General features: G+C 40.1%; 2 protein-coding genes across 3 annotated transcripts in view; both read left to right on the plus strand.

Moving 5' to 3' along the window:
• Positions 1–7790: 7790 nt before the first annotated feature.
• Positions 7791–15881, plus strand: ccnj (cyclin J). 2 transcript variants are annotated; one of them, XM_034101178.2, is made up of 6 exons: positions 7791–7975; positions 8198–8289; positions 9222–9407; positions 9487–9786; positions 13089–13248; positions 14713–15881. In XM_034101178.2, exons 2-6 carry the CDS (start codon positions 8238–8240, stop codon positions 15065–15067), a joined length of 1053 nt encoding a protein of 350 aa, XP_033957069.1. In that variant the 5' UTR covers positions 7791–7975; positions 8198–8237; the 3' UTR covers positions 15068–15881. The 2 variants fall into 2 exon arrangements, with proteins under 2 accessions (XP_033957069.1, XP_033957068.1); XM_034101177.2 differs by having other exon boundaries at positions 7798–7975; positions 9197–9407.
• A 4652-nt stretch (positions 15882–20533) lies between these two features.
• btaf1 (BTAF1 RNA polymerase II, B-TFIID transcription factor-associated) overlaps positions 20534–25034 on the plus strand; it is a 55738-nt gene continuing 51237 nt past the window's right edge. The window contains 6 exon segments of the mRNA XM_071205583.1: positions 20534–20969; positions 22160–22251; positions 22254–22282; positions 22725–22760; positions 22762–22840; positions 24246–24389. Coding sequence (XP_071061684.1) covers positions 20956–20969; positions 22160–22251; positions 22254–22282; positions 22725–22760; positions 22762–22840; positions 24246–24389 — 394 coding nt within the window. The 5' untranslated portion in view covers positions 20534–20955.

The raw sequence follows: 25034 nt of genomic DNA on the forward strand, positions 1-25034 counted from the left end.
CGATCTGTGTGGGGGTTACCAAACCGCACAGCCCAAGGGCCTTTAGAATTTCCCTGAGTGATCCAAGAGAGGTTTCAAGCTGGTCAGCAATTAATAAGGTCTGCTGCAGCAACAGGTGTCATCGAACAAAGCAATTGATATTTAAACTCACAGGTTCAACAGACAATATTAAAATACCAATTGTAACCACCAATATGTAAATGCTAAGGATCTGTTCCCAACCTGGAACATGTCACTCACTCCCAGGCGTTCTTTGCAGTGTGCCTTCGGCCTGTAAAAAGCTGGCCATTCTCTGACCTCACGTTGATGAGGGTCAGAGTGTGTTCCTCTGTCCCTGTGAAAAGTAAAAGGTGTAGCTTAAATATTTTTGGAAGATTCACAGACTCTGTAATGAGCGATTCTAGTGTATATAACAACATAGCCCAAACCAAATGATAGTGCTGAATGCTAAACAAAGTTTGTGTTGATTTAATACTCTTAACAATAAATAAACGTTTGCACTTTTAAACATCATGGCATGCTTATACCAGGATTGGGTGTAGTTAATATGTGGATACATACATAACGAATATCAGGTGAAATGTCAATAAGGAATGCAGTTTAATCGCGCATTTCACTTCTTCATTATCAACACTTACATGTGTGCTTTGCTCCCGCCATGGTTTTTAAATGATTCCAGCGGTGTGTCACGCCTCTTTTGTACTCCACCGTTCCCGGAAATGCATCCGCGGAGGAGCCGTGGAGGACGCATCAGTGTCTCCTCGGTTAGAGCCTGCTCGATGCTCGGTCCTTGAAGTGCATTTAGAGAAATTAGATGTCCTTCAACATGGCGCGCTGAAATTCATTTCCGGGTCACTACCAGAGGACCGAGGAGTCGAGGAGGGGACATTTGAGTATTGAGAAACCTCTAGAGTCTTCATTGTGATCTTTGTCAGAAACCACAATATATGGACTCCATCATTCCTGTGTAACTAGTCTAGATTTGTCATAGAATCTTGTTCAAAGGAGTCTTTGTAGACGGTGACCTTTGTGCTGCAACAACTTGGAGCTCCTCAAAGGTGTCCTATCATGTAATTGATGTCTTTTATACATAAATATGTGTCCCCGGTGTGTCAGGGAACTCACAAAGTGTCAGAAAATAAAACCCTCTCTTTTCCTCCGTACCCAGATCTAAAGAAATGGGGGTACAACGGAGCTGATCCAGACTTGATGCCGATATTACGTAATATCGGAAATGTGGGCTGGCTTTACACCCACAGCACTATCAGAAACGTTGCTATCAGAAACAATGCGCAACGTGTTTTGGACGTAATATGGTCTTTGTTTACATTAGCAAGCATCGCTACCACTCAGAGCTAAACCTGCAAGAGTAGTAAACCTGCAAGGAAAGAAGCATTTGAGCTCCATACTGTTTCAGAAATAATCCTTGAAGTGGTTTCGAACATGATATGCAGCATTTAGCATGGACACTCTCGACTGCTGAATGGTCAGAGACAATCGCTGGCAAGGGGACTACAACAAAATGAACATATTTTACCGTGATTTAATTGTAATACACGTTTCAAAATGATGCCGAACTAACAACATACTGATACCGGTCTGCAGGTAAAAAACCTTTTAAAATGCGTGTTTTCTGAATGGATATCGGCTAAGCTAACGTTGTATATGCTCCGACTGTCCACACTCACAACAACGGCCTACAGACATAAATAAAGTAGCGACTGTATTCGCCATGACACAGACAGTCTGTGGTTTGTACTTGTTTAACTTTTGTCTAGTTTCTGAACAGATATGAGGAGCTGTGAGCTCTGAGTGCTAAGAGCTAACGGCTGATGTTTTGGTTTTGTGGTTCGCATGGAAGATGACGTCACGGCAGTTTTACGCAGCGTCGCTCCGCCCGCCGATCGCCCCGCCTACACTGCGTTACTATAGTTACTACCCCAGGTACTAAACTGTAATGGAAACGCAGAATAAAGTGAGCCTGGCCTACCAAGGCCTAAGCATACTGTACTAAGCCGTGCAAGGCCTTGTAGTGGAAAAGTGCCATAAACAGGGCTGAAACAGAGGGATATGAGGGATGTCTAAAAAGCATGATCTGTTTGGTATTTTGAGCAAAACACATCATAGACATGTTTTTTATATATTTGTATATCTGAGACCCATAATATATGCCTAAAAATAGCATGATAGGAGATCTTTAAACTAAGATAAGGTAAAGACGATTTGTGTTACCAAGCATGTCTGATGTACAGCCACAAATCAGTGGTTTAAATGTATGAACTACTTATAAGTACTGATTTTGTAAAATAACACTGCCTGTGAACATAACACGTAATATACACACATGTATGCCCTCGTGCAATTCACGCTCTATTTGTTCTTTCAATTGATTTACTATCTGCAAACAGTACCAGCTACCTCTTTATTTTATATGTTACTTTTTTTTTTATATCCTGCTACTTTTTTAATTTATATTCTTTCTTTTCTATCATGGTGTACCTATCTGCTATTTATTTTTCTTACTCACTGTGTTTTTTATTATTAACATCATGTGCATACTTAATTCTTTTTTAATATGTGAGTCTATTCTCTTCACTTTATCTCCACTATACTTCTGCTATTGTAATAATGTATATTTCCCCGTTGCGGGCCAACAAAGGAATTCTGATTCTGATATCAATAACTGCCAGACCTCACACCCTCTACTTTGGTATGTATGTCAGTTCAGAGTAAAACCAGCGAGTTGTTCCCTTTGCTGTGCAAGTCAATGGCTGTGAGCCGCCCTTTACCAAAGGCACTGCATGACACCAGTGGAGTGAAAGCACAGAAAGGACTGCCACCAGCTCCCTCCACGCAGGACACCATTTGTTCCTCTGGGAGACATTTCCAGCCCATTAGGAACCAGACTAGCCCACCGGCTCAACAGCTTCCGCCACACAGCAGCTACAATCACCAATCCTCTTAAGACCCTCCCCCCCACCCCACCCCCCCTGCATGCAGCCACAATCCCCAGACTGCTCTTTTAAGCACAACATGAAACCACGGTGTCTTTGCACTAATGCATCCTGCAGAACATATACACAAGTACAAAGAATGTGAGGTTGATTCCAGCACAGATTCATTTTATGTGTTTCTTACATGTGAATAAAGCTGATGCTGCACCCTCGTTTTAAAAGTTATAAGTTACACAAATACATTTTATCAGTATACTGCGTAAGACAGGCCAAATGTAACAAACTACTTCTTCTGAATGTGTACAACTTGAAAATGACAAGTACAAATAAAGTTTTGAAAGCAACCAAAACAAATGATAGATTTGAGCACCAAAACGGCAACCTCTTTTTTTGGTTTGTGCAAAAATACTGCAACTTCTTAACATTTCCACTAGACAACTGCAACTTATTAAGTCTTAGTTAAAGATCATGGATTTAGTTTGCTCAATCAGAGCCCGAGACTATCTGTTGGACAATAATACGCATCTTAGGAAAAGGAGCTGTATTTCTGAAGTTCCGGTGAAGCCAGCAAATATCCAGGCCCATACCTCCTATCTTTACTAATTGTTAATAGTCCAATTAGTAACTTAAGGTGCAAGACTGGAGTTGGAATTGAGAGAAGACTTCCACTGCCAGATGGTTTCACAAGCAGCAGGTGTGCAAGGTATACATCTGCTAAAAGGACAAATGATGGAAGTTAATACTCTCCAATGACTCTGTTTACCTGCAGGCAACCAAAGCAACTCAAACCTGATTGGTAGAAACGAGTCGGACTACAAACGGAAACCAAAGCACTCTCAGATTCGAAGATTAGGGCTACCATTGTTATGTTAAGTGAAAGTGAAACTTAATGTTGTGAACACAAAGACCACAACATGTTGAAGGTTTACAAAGTACGCCAGCAAAAATCTCCCCTGTAAAAAGTTGTGTGTTTTAGTTTCTCGCTCCTTGTCCTATGTCACCACTCTTTGCTATTGTCATGATTGGATCCGTGTCATTTTTGTATTCCTTTTTTGGTAATCAACAATGTGAACAGATAATAACAACATGCTAGTATGCTAGTTGGTGCAGCAGACCCCTTCTAACCCACTTCCATGAGACTGATAATCACTGATGATGCCCGTTTTAATAGCTGATATATTAATAATTAGCTCATAATACATAGTCAAATGTTCAATTAATTATGTATGGGCTCTTCGAAGGAGCTTTGTGACTGATTCACTGTTACAAGTGTCCTGTCCACACACGTTCACCTCCTTCCATCATTAAATACATCTGATTTTCTCTAAGTAATGTCTCAACACATTAGAAACCCAAAGCTCTATAGCTCCCTCTAAAAGGTCCTGTGCTGTCTGAAAGCTCATGGCTATAAGTGTTGTATCAGCTGAGGACTTTAATTATACAATCAGTTTCTCCTCTGCGCCAACATTAAGTATTCAGGTGGCCTGGCTGGCACAGTGCATTAGTTCATATGAAAGACAGGGAAGTCATTGTAACATTAATGTCGCTTTAACTGTTAACCTATTTGGGTCAAATTGAACTGTTATAGGGCGCGCTGACCCACTTTCAGTTTCTACTCAACGAATTATTCATTGAATTGTTTTTCCAACATTAACTTGAAACGTGCTCAGCCACTGTTTTAGGTCAACAACATACGGGATTTAACTTGTTTTTACTTCCACATTAGCATTCACATTCATGCACATACACATTTGTATTTCCCATTGTTCAGATACATTCCCATCAGTGTCAAGGTGCCTCGGGCTAATAAGAGACAAAGCAAACAGGGATGGTGACAGATGGGGTTTTTCGGATTGTTTCTACAGTACAATATCAGTTCAAAGCAAATAGGATGTCTAAAGAGTGGTGCGGGAATGAGTCCTTAACTCGGACATCAATTAGCATTTAAGCAATTCTCGGTTTCCTCGTCTCAAATTCAATGGTTGAATTAATTGTTGGTTAGATGCCTCAAATAATTGTTGTGTTTTGTGTGGTTACCACAAGCTTAGGAAATTCTCACTTTTTGTTCTACAACATGTCAGTAAATACCCCACTCATGAATTAAGCTTTTACGTGTCTTTAAACAGCAGTTGCTAACAACATGGCTAAATGAAGATTACTAAAAGATTTCACGCTGCACACTAGTCCACGTTTAGACTATAATATGGTTTGTTTTACATCTACAGTTATGTTTTACATGATCCTGCTGATGTATATCATAGATGTGTGTGTGTTTCTGCTAGATGCCACTCTTGGTTAGCCTACAAAAGTACGTCATTACTGAATCGCTCTTACAGCCACACTGTGGTTCCAGAGTGGGGGACAGGTCCCCAACGAGGGCTTACATTTACTTTTATCTAAACATTTGAGAAACCTCTATAGTCCAACACATAAAAAACCATGGCGTACGTTTACATGTTGTACGTATATTTCCAGGAACTTTTTTTTTTTTTAAATCCAGGATTTAAACGATTTACCATTTAGCAGAGGTGAAAGGCACTCGTTTTCAAATGAGATAGACTCTGTTGCCCCTTTCACACCAGCGCTTTTTCAGCTCCGGCTCGGAGCTGGAGCCTGAAAAGCACCGGTTTTTCCTGTTCACACCGCAGCGGCGCCGGCTCTTAGCTCCAGAATCGGGTTCACTTCCAGCTCCAAGAAATTGTCGGTCTAGAGGCAAGAGCTTCGGAGCTAAGAGGTGGCGTCGCTTACGTCTCTCTCACGTCGAGGCGTGCAGGAAACTAAACCCACCTCCCCTGAACATGGGTCGACTGTTATGCCTGCCTACAAGCAGTAGTGCCTATAAACACACTTTATAAAGTCAGGCAGCACTAACCAGGCTTCGTGTGATTCTGTTTATTTGTACCTTACTTTGACCGTCCGTTCGCTGTTATCGATCATTGTGGAGAGAGGCAGACGTGTTGTTTTGTATTATTGCAGCTATCGGATGCAAGTAGTCAGTTTAGCTTCGGTTGCTATGCTAACATCACCCGTTTTATACCAGAGACACTTTCATAACAGCGTTGTGATACCAAACAGCGTCAATTCAGACTGACACATTCACTTAGGCTAAGGGGACTGGGGATATGCATCAGCTGCTTGTGTGAGTCGGACAGTGAATACTTTAGAGCGGCCGCTGCGGTGTGAGCTAACCGGGAGCTAACGGGAGAATAAACTCCCGTGGAAGAGCAGCCAGCACTGCAGCGGTCGGTAAATGCTGCAGAAACACATTAATAAACAATGAACCACGGCACTCTGGAGCATAAGGTTGGAGAAGTCGTTATTCAATTTATTCTGGCTTCGTGTGATTAAAAGCAACACGATCATCGACCCGACGCAGTTCCCCGTTGTTGTGAGCGCCGTAATGGCTGCGGTTGGGGAACAAATCAGCGATGTAAACGGTGACGTCATGACGCAGCAGGGGCAGCTCTGGGGCGCCAGTGGGCGGTGTGCACAGAGCGGGAGCTGAAAAGGGAAACCGGAGCTGAACCAGAAAAGCTCCCACTCGGAGCTAGAAAGGGAAAAGCGCTGGTGTGAAAGCCGCATGTGTGAACTGCTGTATGTCATGATTATCAGAAGACTGATCAACCCCAAAGTGTATATGCTTCTTCTAACCTGGTGTGTTAATTATTTAAATGTGTTAATTGTTTTGGTGTGAGATGTTGAGAGTTGAAGATTTCGGCCCAATAGATGTCCTCCTATACTAATTCATAAATGGGACACGGATTCTGGCACTCAAAGTGCCAACATTATACATGTGAAAAGATGAACAGCAATGTCTCCTGACATAAATACTTATCTGGTCAGGCTCAGGTTAATCCATACACCAAGAAAATAGTTCCTACATGATACTGCTTACAACCTACAACAAGGTCTCTGTATTATCTTGACCGTGTGAGGATTTCTGTAAAGAGACATTGCTGTAGAGTTTTTCAAATATATTTTATGTTTTCGGGTGAGCGGTCCCTTTTAAAATAATATATTCCATGTAATGTTACATAGATTTTATTTCCACATTTCTAACATCATCGAAAAGGCAGGTATGGCTTGAGTTGTAGTTCTTAATTTTTGTCTTAAGATAAGATGGATCTTTATTCATCCCCATGGGGAAATTCAGTAGTTCAAACAGCAACAGGGTACGAATGAAAAACAGGACCACACAGATTTACACAGATAAGAGATTAATACAATTAAAGATAAAATCAAAAATATGTGAGACACAACGTTAAGAATATTTTGTTGATGTTAGAGATGTATTTTCATTACTTATTCTGTTATCTGAAAATTACAACTGTTTTTTTCAAAGATAGCAATCTTTAAATAATCCCTCTATACATTTTAAAATAGTCATTTCTCGATGGGTTCTTCCACGGGGTGCCATTTACAAGGTCACATAATTCGTAATTGATCCTTACTTGTTATCGTATCATTTATTTTGATTAGTTATTGGCAGGTATTGGCCTGGGGCATTTGGCCAGTGATTGGTTGTTCATCGTTTCTATACTTACATATAATTGGCTGCGTCCTGTGTGCACTGCCTGTCCTGACAATGGAGTGATGCTTTCAAGTGCTAATCGGACACCCCACAAGTTCCCTCTGAGAGATAGTTAACAATCAGATTTCAATATTCCTGGTTAATATTTTCATTCACCTTGAACTTTAGGGGGTTATTTTAGGTGTATATCAAGCGTGTATTATGACGCATGTCATACATTCGCAATAATGTAGGTCCCTAGATCAAAAGCTGTTTAACCACCAGTTTTTATTTTCAGCCTGCTAAACGCCCCATTTTGGCCGACACAGATTTATTTGACCAGTGGTTTCAGTTTAAAGCTGATATTTCCGGCAGCAGTTGTGTTTTGTGAACTCGTGCTGAGCCTCGCAGCCTCACCCACTACAACAATGACTGTGAACAAGCATGTCCGGCTGGTTTGAAGTTTACTTCAGTGAAACTGCCCGAAATATTCTCTACATGTGCTCATAGGGTGAGTGTCCTCTGTTGAGCCTCAGACAAACACTTTTGAATCCCTAGTGCAGAAAAATACTGAACAGAGATTGAGCGATCACTGTGCCTACTTCTGACCCGCTATCGTGGACAGTTATGCGGCTGTCGCATGAAACGTCAGCAAGTTTAGATAGTTTGTGCAGAGCATCTTCAGCATGAAGGGGTTTATGATTGACTGTCTTTCCCATGTGTTGCATTTCAGAGGTTTCAGAAGCACTGTGTCAAATGGAGCTGGAGGACCAATGGTGGAAAGGACAGCTGGCTGCAGACATCTACCAGGCGCTGCGGTACAAAGTGAGTGGGAACACTTTAGTGATGGCTGCCAGGTCACATCAACCATGACAATACACTTATTTGTAATCCTGTGTCATGCCAAATGTTGTTAAGAACACCTTCTGTTATATTAATGCTACCTTTTTTAATGATTGGATATTTTAGTTATTGCATGTCTGTGATGTATTCTTCTTTTAGGAATATACAGAATAAGTCGATATAAAACAAAATCACAACATATACATGTTTTTATATTACAATTACTTTTGTTAATAAAAATAAAATATTTTTATAATTCATTTTTATTTGTAGGCTGTGTTTTTTAATTAAAGAAAGGGGTCATACACAGTAAAACAGATTGTGCACTAAACACATTTATTTGAAACAGAGCAACGGAAATCCCCAGGGTCTGATAACAGCATTTTATGATTACATTTTTTGTATTTTCTTTAGGCATAGGCTACACCAATCAAGCCGATAATTAAAAAATATGTATTTGGGAGATAGATAAAATACTGTTGTATTGTAAAACTACTATATTGATTTGTTTGTATTTATTGAATTTCGTTTGATTATAATAATTTTTAAATAAATCTGCATACAAATGTAATGAAAAAGCGTTTTGCTGTTAATAAAGAACATTGTCGTGATTTTTTGTAAAATCGAAAAACCCATAAGTTCAGAAAACTACTTTTTATGTCATTTTTGCCTTAATTTTTTTTATTATTATTATCAATTATTTAAAAAGGTAGGGTTTAATTTTTGGGCGATCGATTAACCGATTGGTCAACTCATACTCTAAGCAGATCTAGTACCGAAATTACTTGATCCTTCTTGCTGTGTTTTTTGTATACGTTTGCAAATATACATTGCATTGTAACCAAACTTTAATGTAGTGAACATAAAATCCCATATGTCGTCTAAAAAGGAGCTCAAGTTGCCTTCCTTCAAAGGCCAGTCTCCTCAGCTCAACTTGAGGCGGTACTTCGCAGACCTCATAGCCATCGTCAGCAACCGCTTCAGGCTGTGTCCTGCAGCCCGACACCTGGCCGTCTACCTGCTGGACCTCTTCATGGACCGCTATGATGTCACGGTGCAGCAGCTTCACATGGTCTCACTCTCATGTCTCCTTCTGGCCAGTAAGTGCGTAGATGACCTCCCGCTCCAGCACATGTTTCTGGTTTGCTCGTGATGATTTGTAACTCTTAATCATCACAGGTAAATTTGAGGAAAGGGAGGACCGGGTGCCCAAGCTGGAGACCCTGAACAGCCTGGCCTGCATGCTTTCCATGAATCTGGTGCTGACCAAGCAGGGTCTACTTCACATGGAGCTGCTGCTGCTGGAAACCTTCCAGTGGAACCTGTACATCCCCACAGCCGCTCATTTCATAGAGTACTACCTGTCTATGGCTGTGCAAGAGGGGGACCTCCATGATGGCTGGCCGATGACGAGCTTCGAGAAGACCAAACTATACATGGCCAAGTATGCTGATTACTTCCTGGAGGTTTCCTTGCAAGGTGAGTGACATTTCGTCAGGTAATGGGAACCTGCCAAACACACTCTGCTGTCTTTCATATGGCTTTCAATGTGGGGTCCAATTACAAGCAGGGGTCCTTGGAGAGATCTCCAAAGTGTTTATGTAAAGTAAGTTTCCAGGCTGGCCAGCAGCACCCGATGTAAAGGATACAACCGGTTTAATGCTTGATTTGTCTTTTTTGTTCTGCTTTTTATTCAAAAAAATATCTTCAATTGGCTATTCTAGGAAAAGTAATGACGTATCTACATGCAAAATGTGGTGCTATATGTATATTTCTTTTGATTAAATGTAACTGTTTTTGTGAAGAAAATTGTATTATTATTTATACATTATAAAATAAATACATTTTGTCCCAATGGGACATTTTGCTTGGGGAAAAACTGCTGCACACAGCTACAATTCACAAAACACAACATAGTCAACAAGAGAGTGCAGGTATTCTCCAGAGATGCTGAAAACATTACATTTATTCATATCTATTTTTATAAATTGGAAAGTATTACATTTTAAATGTAGATTTACTACAACAAATCACATGAATTCCACAAGAAAGCTTAGCTTGGCAGCTACTCTGATAAGCTAGTTAGCTTTAGCATGAGTTTGGTTTGTATGCTAATGTATGAGTGAATGCAGTAATGTGACACTTGGTAAGATCATGGTGCTTCAAGATTTTAATCATTTTGATTACAGCTGGATAAATACCGATTAGTAGTGTAATTTAAGATAAAGCTAAGGCTAGCTGTACCATCGGACTTGCTTTTCTTTCACTCGATGTAGCACTCTTTGTGATAACTGTCGTTTTGTGAAAGAAATGTGATGACTGCTTTGACAGCCCAAACAATGTGTATGCTGTTTTTAGGAAAATGTTTGGCCATGATGATTTCTGTACATGCTAACAAACATCAACAAGTTAGTTTACTGTCACAACTGTATTTTGAAAGATTTTAAAGTTTCTTGGAGTCGGGAGGCCTGATACTTTATTCCGGCGAATGACTCAGACCTACTAATTGACCTAACCGAAGTTATTGAGTCTCTGTAAGTTTACTGCTTGGCTCAGATCCATCAACGTCAGCAAGATCTCACCTCTATTAACTCCTGAAGAACCAGGTTCAATTAACTGCTGTTAATTAAGTGAACATTTCACTGTTTTGAACATTATGCTAATTAAAATAAAAGTAGGCGGAGTTTAGGGGTCCAATAGGATTATTTGTAGAGCAGGTCCACCTGGATAAGTGTGCAAAATGTCAAGTAATTTGGACTTACGGTGCGACTTTGTAAATCTTTCACAAAATGGGAATGGCCATAGGTGGCGCTAGCGAGTATTTTTGACAATTTGAACCCATTGACTCCAGAATGTTGCAATTGTTACCGGTCCTGGCGTCCGTGCAAAATTATCCAACTTTTTGAGGTAAAGCTCTCAAAAACAGGAAAGATGGCGCGGAATAATATTAATACCTACAATAACAATAGGTTCCTCGCACTTCGTGCTAGGACGCCGTTGGGTCCTAGCGCTCCGTGCTCGGGCTCTAATAATAATAATAATAATTGTGTAGCAGAGTTTCCATTAGCAGGTAATTACCGGACTATTACCGGTAGGTAAGTTTCAGAAACCGGCTCGAGTGCACTAAAATTTGAAAGTACACAGCCGAAAAGAATCCGCCCCTTCCTTCAGACTTCCTGCGCAGATGACGTCAGCAGACTGGTGACAGTGGCCGCCTGTTGCTGGCGAGTCATTGAAGTGCTGCTGCAATGCACGCCCAATGAGGGCACGAGATACATTTGTGCGTGCACGAGATGGAAGGCTGACGGACAGGGCGGCAATCCAATCGGATTGCCGCCCTGTCTGTCTGTCAACCAAACCCTGTCAGATTGGTTGTACTTTTTACAGTATTACGGCTTCCACAGATGAAATATTTGTATGGATTTTTTTGTCAAAGCACTTCAGATATTCATTGCTATCGGGATGTTAAGAGCATTCCATGGAAGATAACAAAGTGTATCTCGAGGCGGTTTCTCAAACTTACCTACCCCACCTTTAATGGGAGTCATTTTTATATTGCTTCAGTTTATAATCGTAACGGATCGAAAAGTTCAGATACATTTTTCAATACATTATTCGCTACAACAAACAACATAATTATTACATTCAAACAAACTACTTATAGTAGATAAAGTACATTATTCAAAAGTTGACATTAACTTTGGATAATAACACGGGAGAAACGGATCCTCTCTTTTCCTCTCTCCCTCCCTCTCTCTCCTGACATCCCGTCAGTTTCTCATGCAGCTCGCTAAACAGAGGGCGGGGCTTCAGGTGATCATGCAGAGCTGCTTGTCTCGTCAGACTCAGCAGCTGATCTGATCTCTCTCTCGCGTCCGGTTACACTTCACTCGCGTTTATGTCCATATCGATCAGATCCAGCTCTCCTGATCGGCCTTTATAGAGAGCACCGATCAAACTATTAAGAGTGAATATCGGCCGATCATGATCGGCGGCCAATCGAACGGAGCATCCCTAATTATTACCGGACATTTTGAACGGCAGGTTTTTAATTGACCGGTTTTTAATACATTTTACCAGCTTAAAAAAACGGTAATTACTGACATCTAGTCCCGCATGAATTCGGAGGACCTTCCTCACAGGTGGCAGGGTTATACTCTTTCAACAAAGAAATTCAAGCGATATTTACCAAGTTTGAGAGAACCTTACCGAGGCAAAAACCCAGCTCTCCAGGGAGAGAGCTTACCGGGAGGGAGCATACCAGGGGAAAACCCCCCTCTCTGGAGTTTGCTCCCTCTCTGCTAGTATGCTCGAAACAGGACAGACAAACCTAAAGACCCCTCCTCCATACCCATATGTGTGGAACCTGGGGATGGCCTCTAGTGAGCAGGACTTGCAAAATATTATTCTCGGCTATGGCACAAACACCTTTTTGGGGCCTCAGTGTTTCTCCAAAAAGTCAGGAGCCCCCTCCCCGTGTACCACTGTGAGGGAAGAGGGAAGAAACGGCCTCCCCTCCCTTATCAGTCACACCCATACATCGTAATAGGCCTCAATCTCAGTTTAACAAACCACTTGTGTTTTGTTTATACTGTAAATATAGAAGATCATAACATTTGAAGCATTTTCATTGTGGGTTATACAAGAATATATTTGATTATATTAACTTTCATTCCAAGTATTCAACCTGATATGGAGACCTCAACAAGTGACTAGCTATAGCGTGGAGAGCAGTGCAGTGATTTGCTTCACCTGCTAATGGATTCTCTTTCTCCCCTTAGATCATCAGTTCTTGTGTTTCTCCCCCTCGCTGGTGTCTGCTGCGTGTGTGGCTACCTCCCGCCTCATCCTCCACCTGTCCCCCACATGGCCCCCCCGGCTGGTGAGCCTCACAGGCTACACCTGGGACAACCTGGTCCCATGTGCTGAGAAACTACTCATGTGAGTATCTGTCTGTAGCTCAGAGATCTGTCGGTGGAGAACAGAGCGTTCAAAAGTAAAACTCTACAGAGCTCGATGTGGTCAATGCTCATTCGCCATAAGTATGTCCGCGTAAACCCGAGCAATCCGTCCACCAGCTGACAAAAAGGCATCATATTCACACGAAGAAATGCACCGTTTTCAACTTCCTTCACTCTGAGTGCTGTTGCTCCAATTACGTGTAAGGTGGGAGAAGTACTTAAGTAAAAGTGGTATACTGCAGGGTAGCTTGTGAATTTACTTAGGTGGAACTAAAGTCTGAGTTAAGAGTTGATTATATTTCACATCATTAATCCAGATCTGTAAAATAACTAAGGTATTAAATACATGTAGTGGAGTAAAAGTGCACCATTTACCTCTGAACTGGAGCAGAATTACAAAGAAGCAAAAGTGGAAATACTTAAGTACCTCAAAATAAGTACAGTAGGCTACTTGAGTAAATCTACTTAGTTAATACCACCACTGCAGCCCATAATCCACACTATACATACAACAAATCAATGTTAATTCTGTTTCCAATTTGTTTAGTTTTCCCCTTAAAAAATAACCTATAAAAATACTATTAAAGAACCGGTTTGATAAAACGTATTTGTAATTGTTTCAATTAGGCCTCATTATGTCACGGTGGCACAGGGTCAGCTGTCATCACAAGCACTTGTGTTCATGTTCATCCTAATAAAATGATAGTTGTGTCTTGTTGTTATTAGCAGTGGAAATGTAATGTTTGTACAACTATATACAATGAATTCTACCAATCTTGGTGGGAACCGGGTAAGGGGGGTCTCGAAAATATTTCCACTTACCCAAGGGGGGCCTGACTGAAAAAGGTTGGGAACCACTGTGTTAGAGTAACACATACAGTTGGTAGTCGATGTTAGTGATATATTCATGTACTACATCTCATGCCATACCAGCTGCAATAGAACTCTGTAGTGATCATGTATGTGTAGGCCAACTAAGAAGTCAGTATCGCCCTGGTTGCGACAACAAAGGCCAATGGGATTTCTCTATTGGATTTTTGCAGAAGAAAACCGCTTTGGCAAACAGAAGTTCATGATACACTTCAGAAATGAACACCATGTTGTAGTAGTCTTATTTAGCAGCCGTCTTTTAAGACGTGTAAAAGCTCCAAATTCTCAAGTGGGGAATTTGCTGACATATTTTATGCCCTAAAATAAAAGATTTTAAATAAGGTCTGTTAACAACAGACCTTATTTAAATGATTACATTGTATTGACGCTTTTATCCAAACCCGACTTACAAGTGCGTTCGACCAACAAGATACAAACTTGAAGAAAACAGAATCATAAAGTACATCAGGTTTCATAGAGCTAAAACATATGAAGTACCCATTGACTTTATTCATTTGTGTCCGTTACTGGCTACACCTCAGAACTCATCAGCGCTTTGCGTTCCTCTTTCTAGTGCTCATGACAGTGACGTCAAAGAGGCCAACAAGCAGAAGCTCCAGCAGCCCGGCCCCCCCCCCCAGCAGCAGGGCCAGACGGCGTACCGCGGTTCAGGCCAGACAGCCTCCGCGGCCCAGTACCTTCACCGGTCCAGCGTGCAGTACCCCCCCCAGCAGGCTCAGCCCCCGGGCCTGGCCCCCCCCCTAAGGCCTGCCTCCTACCTCAGCCACTCTGCTGCCGGCCTCCAGGCCCCCAACCCCAGCACCCAGCCCGTCACTGCTGCCTCCCAGGAACCAAAGTCTGGCTTCCCCAACAGGGCTTACCAAGTCAGCATGCACTACCCCTGTGCTGCTCCGTGCTTTGACAGATGAGGGCTTTTCAGGATGGTTTTGGGGGAAGGGAAGATGTGTTTCTCTTGAACATAACGGAATACATTTAATGATAAAAAAGGTGTTTTTAATTTGGAGAGTCTTGATGAGATTGGTACAGCACTTTGAATCATAGGGTGTGAGATAATGTGCAATATGCATACTCTGCTGTTATACTATGTGGAGAGCCTGCAATAGGATTTATTTTTGTTTAGATATTGGGTATGAATGTTGTGGTCAGGTGGCTAGAGGCAGAGTTTGTACCACTAGTGTCACTGTATTATTAAGCTAGAGACCAAAAGTCTTGTATTTATTTGAGCCAAAATACCTCAGACGTATTGAATGTACATGTGCCTGTTGCCTTTAAGTTATTAAGGGCACTTTCCAAAAGGGACTTGCGTGGCTTTTTGGTTGAGATTAGAGAGCACAGTTTGTGTTGGTGTTACCTTGAACTTTTTTCTTTTTTTTTATGTTTCATTTGTAACTGACGAAAAAAAAACGTAAGAAAAAAAATACTCCTCGAAGTCACAATTTATTTGCAGAGAAAATGCTCTTCTGCACAAAGAGGATTTCAGTCGGTGCTGTGCACTCCTATGATACTTTTAATAAAATATAAATCTGTGTTAGTTGAACTGAGATTTCATTGGCCTGTTTTCCTTTGACGCAGCCTCAGTTCTGGTTGGAAACCTAATGTGATGCACTCACTAAACTTAATTGTTTAGCTGTCTAACACACACTGTAGCTGAAACATGAAACGCTTCCAGAACATTGAAGATCCCCCATCACTCATTGTTGTCTTTCCACTAGACGCATTAATGCGTTAATACAAATATAATCCTGTTTTTGAACAAATGTTACTCTAAAATGTGCTATTACCATAGGCTGCTAAAGAGCCATTACTCTTAACAAATAATTTTCTTTTTTTTCTCAAATATATTTTGATTGCAATTATCCAATAATGGAATTGAATGCAGGACTTGTTACCCCTTTTCTACTTTTACTTAAGTGTAAAACCTGAGTTGACAACTAAAAAGAAGAAACTGCCTTTAACAGTGTATGTCCTGGCGACCCGCGGCCAGCAGAGGGCAGTGTGTGCCACATGTCTGTTGATGCTCCCTGGCTTCACAGCTTAATGCTGTTCCGGCTGTCTCCATGAGAAGAGAAAACTCGTGTTCTGGATATTAGAAAACCATGAAAACATTCCTGCAGTGCCTCAACACTTTTATTGTATCTGTTAAGGATTCAGCCCATTTTAAAAAACCGTAAATGCGTTTCTTTTACTCATTTTATTTCAATTTGTTAAAACTATATTTATTTACTTTCGCTCTTTTTTTTTAATAGCACTCCTATTTTAACTTTATATTTTTTTTAATAAAATAAACTCACCTGTAGATGCATTGTTTTGGTTTTCCCTTTCCTGTAATGTGTATAGGTATGTAAATGTTCTGCAAAGTCTAAAATCCCTCAGTTTCTCCCCCTTGCCTGGAATGCCTCCATTTGACACCTTTGTTTACTCCTTAGTCATTATGACATCACTATGTAACACTTGCGCTTGTAAAGGCTAGCACTCCAACAAATAATACGTAATAGGCAAGGGGCGGGACATCTCTAAGTGGTTGACCAATCACAACGGAGTGACCAGCTAACCAATCAGAGCAGACTGGGCTCTGGTTTCAGACAGAGGGTGAAAAGAGGTGCTGCAGTATGAGGAAACCACACTCACAAACAGCCTCTCTCTAGTTGTATAACATCCAAATCAATATATTCTTCCTACACTCCAACATTTTGGGTACTCTGAAAATCTGGAATCGTTGACCTACTTTGAAAGAAAGGGGTCTTGGGATGTTCTTATTAAAGTCAGTCCCTGCTATAACACAATGTGGTCGGGTCTGAGAGGAATCGACATGTTACCAAGTGGCAGAAAGAGCCTTTCCGCTCTGAGGTTATACACTGCGGAGCTTCCTGTGGAGGAGGAAGCAGTTTGATGAACCTGCTGGTGATGACCTCAGGGTTCTGGCTGTTTAGCCTTCGGTATCTCCCTCCTCCTCCTCCTCCTCCTCCTCCACTGCTGTTCCACCGTTCTGTAAGATCAGATCAGTAGCCAAACTAGTAGGTGGACTAACATGTATTGTGCCAAACAGGAAGCTTCATCCTAACTGCTTATTACTTCACTGTGTGCTCGTCCGGGTACACGCCTTTCAAAATACATATTGGCTCAGTGATTATCATGTTGGTAGTATTTCCACAACAGCATTCGAGATCCTCATTAAACAAGAATGAGGGCAAAGGTAAACCTATCTCAACAGCCAGGTAAGGTTTGAGTCCCTTTTGAATGAGACAAAGATGTAGACAAATATCCATTGCTACGATTATCTGGCAAAGTAATAAATATATATATCTATAGAAATAAAAATGCTATCAGTCAAATTTCTCTTTACTTTTGACTCTTTTTTGGCAAATTAATTACACTAAATAGGAGTGTAGCGAAGTGGAGTCTGTGACCCGAGGAAAACAGATACAAACATATTTTGAGTGCACTTTCTGTATTTTTGGTATTGTTAAAAATTATATATATTTCAATTTTTTTTATCAAGGTTATCCTGAATATAAGTGTATTTGCCTACAACATGAACTATTCATGAAATCATTTATCCTTTTTTTTATTGATTTTTTTTTAACCTAATATAGAACACTGGTGATGATGATGATGATGATGATGATGATGGTATAATTTAGTGCCTTTTAATAAAAAACCACTGCATATTTTTTATGTCATAGCGTGTCTACTAAACCCTGCATCAAGGATTAATCAGAAAAACACTTTTCAACTTCACATTTTGTTTCTAGAGCGCTAACGCATATCCTCCTCCAGATTCATGAGCTCATTACACTCAGAGTGCCTAGTAACAATCACATTGTCTACCTTCTGAAGGAGGAGGAATAAGCCCTTCCAATACGTTCATATGATAGACTTAAAAAAAAGGTTTTGCCTTCATTCTATTCGAAGGCAGATGACAGGGCCTGATATGTCAGGAAACATAGCAACGTGTATGTTTGTGCATGTATTGATAGACCTGTCTGTGTCTTTTCCCACTGCCTGTATCCTGATGAAGGATTCAGCAAAAAACATCCAATTTGGTCAAAAACTAAAACTCATGTTTCATTTCCACATATTTTCATTCTGAGGTGTTGCCCTATTTTTAACATGTGTTTCTGTCTGTTTCCAGATTCTTACACTAACATCATAGGTGGCGCACAGTTCAGCTTGGAAATACAATTGCATCATAGCTATAGCCCACAAATAAATGTGATGTAGCTTTTGCGGGACCCCCTTGAAAACGAGATGGTGCATCTCAAGGGGTTTATCCCAATGAATAACATTTCTATATATATGCTGCAGGCCATTCCGTTTCAATAAGACATTGGAAATCGTTGCTAATTTTGTCCGATACTTCAAGTTGCCTACACTTGCAGTCTATCAAGCATTATGTTAAAAACATGCCAGAAATAGTTACTTTTTAATTGTCAAAACAAGAGGTCACAAGCAGTTGTGATACAACAAGCTTCTAACAAATCATCTAATGACCACGTTTTACTTAACGCTGAGCATTGATGATACCTGTATGTCTTTTTTTTCTTTATGTCTGACCATTTTCTTATCTCTAAGCACTTGACCAATCACAACACAGCCGGCCAGCTAACCAATCAGAGCAGACTAGGCTCTGGTTTCAGACAGAGGGTGAAAAGAGGTGCTGCAGCACAGCAGCAGTATGAGAAAAATAAAGAGCTTTTTGAACTTTAAAGCATGGAGACATGTCCCAGTAGAGACACTACATATGAATATGAACAATGATGTCCACCCCATGTCACTCTGGTTTTTTAGGGTCTTGTATTACATTACTTGTACATTTTTAACTATAAAGCAGTTATGATATATACAACCACCTTCTTACTAATCCTTTTTAAATGATCACATTTTAATTTCATTATTTAATGTTGTTGGTTTAAATGTATTATTATTTTTATTTTGTATTATTTAGGCTATTTAATAATGCTATAGTTAATGTTGAATTCAACAGTGCATTGTTCTATTTCTTGTTTGCAGCCTGTGAGTAACAACAGACTTTACTTACTTACTCATGTCTGAATGTGAACACAGAGCAATCCAACCTGCACTGTGCTTATTTTAGACATTGCATAACAATGTTTCATAACCAACGTTTCAAAAAACAAGACAGGATGCTTATTATGCGATCAAATATTATATTAATCAAATTCTATTCTGTCGCTCTCTGCAGTGATGCTTTCATAATGCCACGTACAATAATTGAAATGCAACTCTGACATGACAGATGAGTAGATCTGTGACCAATCATCAGCACAATCATAATGTGGTTAAACTATATTATGCATGGACAACAGTACAATTTAAATTGTTCATTATGCTTAGATTTCAGAGGATGTTAGATTTGTTTTACTTTAGTTTGTCTTTTCAAATACATTTAAATGCCATTTTCTATTGTCTCAATTGCATGTTGCATATCTGCAGTCAGACTGGTAATTCCTGTCAAAAGTAGAGGAAGTGTGTCTGTGTCTTATTTGATTGTGTGAGATAACTAAGAGTCATGTTAGTGGCTTGTACAATGACATATATTTAATTTGTGTATTCCACAATTAGAATTTGAGATGCCAGATAAACAACCGTCAGTGGCGGCTCCAGGGTATGGCTGGGGTAGGCTACAGCCATACCAAGAAATGGCTTAGCCCCACCTTAGCCCCACCATGAACAATTATGTTAAAGTAAGCACAGAACGAACAAAGTAACAAAAAACTAAAATGGCATTCATTTTTTTTTAAATATGTCGTGTAGTAATGGATTTTTTTTTTTTTTCAAGAGAGTACCAGAATGTGTATTTTATGTTAGTATTTCAAAAAAATCTCCTGGGGGAGTATAACATATCCGCATAACAGTGGACAGAGCACACGGTTGTGTTGCAACCGTAACTGAAAGCAATGTCAGCAAATAATAAGATGTAAGTTGTAAATGCACAAACATTTATTTCTTCAAATGTAACAATATGTAAGCTAACATTTGAGATTGATGAATGTTAAAAACAAAAGTGTAGCCTACATTGAAGATCACACGCAAATTAGTAAATTGTATTTGTAAATTGTATTTGTTTTGTATTTGTATATTGTTTTTCAACAATGAATCTTACATTTAGACATTACATTTGTATAACTTAAATTGGAGTTTTATATTTGTACGTTTTGGAGATAAACTGAAGCCACGTGGGATGCAGCAATTGTATCCATTCAGTATGAATTGAAAGTGAACTATACCTTTACATTTTATTTATTTCCATTCGTTTCCTCTTTTAACGTGCAATTTGATTGGCTCTCCCCATTGCTTCTAGCCAATCAGCCGCCGCCTGCTATGGAGGAAGGAATAAATGCAAGATGGATCCTCATATAAAAACAGTCTTCTGGGTCGCCCTCGGCATGCTACAAAATAACTCTTTACACCTTATTAGGTTAAGATATTTATCCTCGAAGAGTTCTGAAGGGTAACTTAAGCTATAGATTGATATGCGTATGGTACTTGTCGATATTTTCTGGGAGAAGATAGTGAAGATACCGCAGGGACAACTTTGAAGCCATGAATCGGTGTTGAACTCTCTCCGCTCGGCAGACAGAGTTGGGCGGTCAGAAGCACACAGCCTGGGCCTCAGCTAGCTAGCCGTAGCGGCTAACTAGCTTATGACTTCATCCAGCTAACAACGTTGCTGTTATCCGCCGCGTTGGAAACGTTAAACAGCAGAAAGGGAAACGTTTTAAACTACTGGTTGCCTGTTGAATGTGGGGCGTGAAAGGCCATACCATAACGGACCATGGCTGTATCAAGGTAAGAATATCTTATGCGGACTCTAGTTTTATCTATCCGACTTTCCTCACCAATTAGCTGGCTACCCTGCTAATATAGGCTAGCTTTTAATTTGTCAAAGAATGGCATGGCGACGGCCGACTAGCCATCAAAGCTAACACAGTGTAACGATAAAGTGTAGTTTATAGTGTAGTAAATATTCGTGGTACACGTTTGCAGGCTGGTCACTTAACTGGGATTAATGCTTACTGCAGGTGCCAAAATGCCGGTAGAATTATCTCACAATTTGGGAATTCGCATCCTGTACTGACACACGTTAAGGATTAACTAACATAAGCATTATCTGGAAATGGGTAAAAAAAAAAAATCCAATTTCCACTGGCTTCTTGTGCAGAGTTGTATTGTTGGTATTCTGATCATGGAAACGTTTAGTGTTAAAGTTCCCATTTTAACGCTAAAAGCGTGTCAAAATGCATGTGTTTGCAGCATGCTAACATTAGGGACATCTTTAATCTCTCTAATGCTTGATAAACATACATTTTAACTTTGTTTTGATTGGCAGGTGTTTTTCTGCTGTTATTCTTATGGTGATTCCACGTGGTGTCTGTCGTCCTCTTTGCATGGCAAAGCAGACTCCTGTGGTTTAGTATTAGTGCTACTCTAATCCACTTTATTAATAGACTGATGATGATCTCAGTAAACATCAGGTTAATTACACGGGTTATCTTGGTCGAAAGCTAAACAATGACTGCTAGATAATGGTTTTAATAGTAATAGTACACTTGCTTCAATTCTATTTGTTAACCTGTATTTTATATTGAATGGAGATCTTTCACTGTTCTCTTTTGTTTATGTTTATATTTAATTAATGTTAAATGCTTTTTCTACATTCTGCTGTGAAAAAATCATTTCCCAAACTTGGATCAATAAAAGTATATCTTAAATGTTATTATCTTAATATATAATAAGTGTCAGTATGTGGTCATGATGAAAATATGATTAAATGTTTTAAATTCCATTTAATTATTTTTATCAATGAAGAATGTCAGATCAGTGTACACAAACATGTAGATAATTGATTTTGTTCAGCTTATCAGGTTAACAACCTAAAGATGGTCCTGGTAAATAAAGAAAGCAGCATTTTGTTGAAGTGATGTCCACTGTCTTAATGTGTCAGTTGACCCTAGTTATTTACTGTGACCTGTCTTTAGACTCGATCGTTTGTTTATACTGCTTGACACCGGAACAACACCAGTAACCAGGAAAGCAGCCGCCCAGCAGCTCGGAGAGGTGGTCAAGCTCCACCACAGGAACTCAATAGCCTTCTGCTAAAGGTGTGTTTCCAAGCTGTCTTTATGAGCATTCATAACATCATTTCAACCTGGCTATATTTTGCTCTTCCTTACGTGAAATATGGGAAATACTGATCATGTATAAAAGTGTCATTATTGCTAGTAGGTCAATGAGCCCTCTGTGATTCTAATTATAAATATATTTTTAGTTGAAGAGGGACATACTATGCTCATTTTCAGGTTCATTTAGTATGTAGTGCCTCTACTGTGACGTTTTCCCATGCTTTAATGTTCTAAAAGCTCTTCATTTGTCTAATACATACCTCTGTCTCTCTCTCAGAGAAACTCCCTTTGGAGGTTACACAGAGAGTTAAGCCTTTGCAGAGCATTTACATGCACAGACGCCTACAGAACACACTACAGGGAAGGGAACGCCCCAAACGCATTATAGGGCCTCATTAAATGTATATCTGTCAACTTTCAGGTCTTGATCTACTTAAGGAGTCCTAATTGGGACACCCCGAATAGCTGCAGGCCAAGCTGTCGAGGCCATTGTGAAGAATATTCCTGAGTGGGACCCGGCGCCGAGGCCCAAAGAAGGTGATCTTTTGGTTGAATTTCAGTATATCGAGGCATGTGTGCTTAACCAAACACTACATGCACTATTGTTTCCTTTGGTTCAGTTACAATACGTGTGATCCATGAATCAGTTGTGTGTTTTTTTTTTTTAACCAAGTAGTTAAAAGATGTTTCAGGAATAACTGACAAAATGCACGTCGTGCTGTTCAGTCCTCACATGCCCAGGTAGGGTTTAGAATCAAAGACGCTATATAGCTGCGTTAAAGATGGCATCAAAACACCGGGGTTCTGGGGAAATATTTATATATTTTCACTGCATTGAGATGTTGTTGTCACGTAAATGAACAACTATGATTTAAAGAAAAACAAAAGCTTTACAATCAAGCACATATAGTCTTACTGCCATGGTCTGACTTCCTGACTGCCAGGAAGCAGAACCGTTGTAGAGACCTGCATATCTACAACACCAAAAAACTAGAGCCGGGACTCGATTAAAACAATTAATCTAATTAATTAGAGGCTTTGTAATTAATTAATCGCATTTTTAATCAAATATACATATTTGACCTGAGAACAGTGAGAAGCAATTTTCACATGGATGTTACTCCAAGTGGTCGACAGTCGAGTGCAATCCAGTGAGTCAGGGAGTTGGTTATTTTCTCAGACGTGGACTTACTTATCCTGGCCCTGAAACCAGTCATCTGGTTGAGTGTGGGTTGGGTCAGGGTGTGGTTCCGTGCACTCGGAGTCGGGCTATCGTCCACGCTAGCTGCTACATGCTTTGCATTTAGGTGATACCTCAGGCTTGATGTGCTGCGGTGATATGCACATTCTTTTTTGCATAATTTGCACACAACCGTGCTCTTATCGACGCTTCCACCCGTCCGTTTTTTAAAACAAAATGTCCCATCCACGGGGCCGACCAAAGCGGTCTCATCAGCTTGTTCGTTCATGTTTGACTATTGTTCACCGTGGTTTGTTGTTGTTTGAAGTCCCATGCTGAAGTCATGAACGTTAGTTGGTGCTCCAGTATAATCGGTACGCCTGAAACTCATCCAGTGAGAAACGTTCCGCTGTGCAAAAAACATGCACGATGTCAAACCAATTCCTTGTTTTTTCACTCAACCGTATGGCGAATATAACACTGATTTAATCAAGGCTCACAAATATTAACCAAGGGAAATTGGTGAAATGCTTGGTGCATTTCTTTGTCTGCTACATTTTGATAAAAATAATACTGATCTGATCAAGGGCCTCAAACAGACTGCATAAACTATTCTTAAATATGTGCAAATGACCGCACCTTCAGATCCATCCATCGAGTATACTATTTGATAAAAGTGTATTTTTTTTTTACCTCGGATTCATTAAGATGTAAAATTGAGAAAGGTGCAGTTTGATACTTTTTTTTCTATCTCGCTTGTAGAGTCTTGTGAAGACTTGTCTCCGGAGGACTCCTCTTGTGACCGCTTGAGTTTCTACCACTTTGACATCTCCCGCCTCCTCAAACACGGAGCGTCTCTGCTGGGATCTGCCGGGGCGGAGTTTGAGCTGCAAGAGGACAAAAATGGTTTGTAGTAATTCATCATTGCTTGTTTTTTAATTTGAACGACCTCCACACTGTGGAAAGGAAAAGTGTGACTCATTTGAACCGTTGATACAAGAGAGGCCACTGGACAGCCTCACACAAACCAGCTCGAGTAAGCTAGAACTTGAAAGTACACAACCGAAAAAAACAGAGCCCCTCCTCCAACACACAGTGAGGGCACGAGATGGAAGGCTGACAGGCAGGTAGGCCATCCAGTTATCTGCCGCGGGCCGAGGCAGATGATTGGTCGTGCTTTTTACAGCGCCACGGCTTCCACAGATGAAATATTTGTATATATTTATTGTCAAAGCATTTAATATATTCATTGCTATCGGGATGTTAAGAGAATTCCATGGAATATATATAACAAAGTGTTTCTGAAGTGAATTACCTACCCCACCTTTAATGCCTTTGCTTTATTTATTTATTGTTATCTATGTACCATGAAATCTTTATACCTCATGGCAGTTTGGAGTGTGTATATGTGATTTCTGTGTAATAGTCTTAAACTCAGATTTTAAGCACATTTTTAATGGTGGGTGTCTTATAATCTCTAAAGTGTATATTAAAATTAATCAAACATAAAAAAAAGTACCATACTGTTCTTGAATTTCCTTTTGCTGTTAG

The sequence above is a fragment of the Pseudochaenichthys georgianus genome, chromosome 15 (assembly GCF_902827115.2).
Source record: "Pseudochaenichthys georgianus chromosome 15, fPseGeo1.2, whole genome shotgun sequence".
In the NCBI taxonomy this organism is placed as follows: domain Eukaryota; kingdom Metazoa; phylum Chordata; class Actinopteri; order Perciformes; family Channichthyidae; genus Pseudochaenichthys; species Pseudochaenichthys georgianus.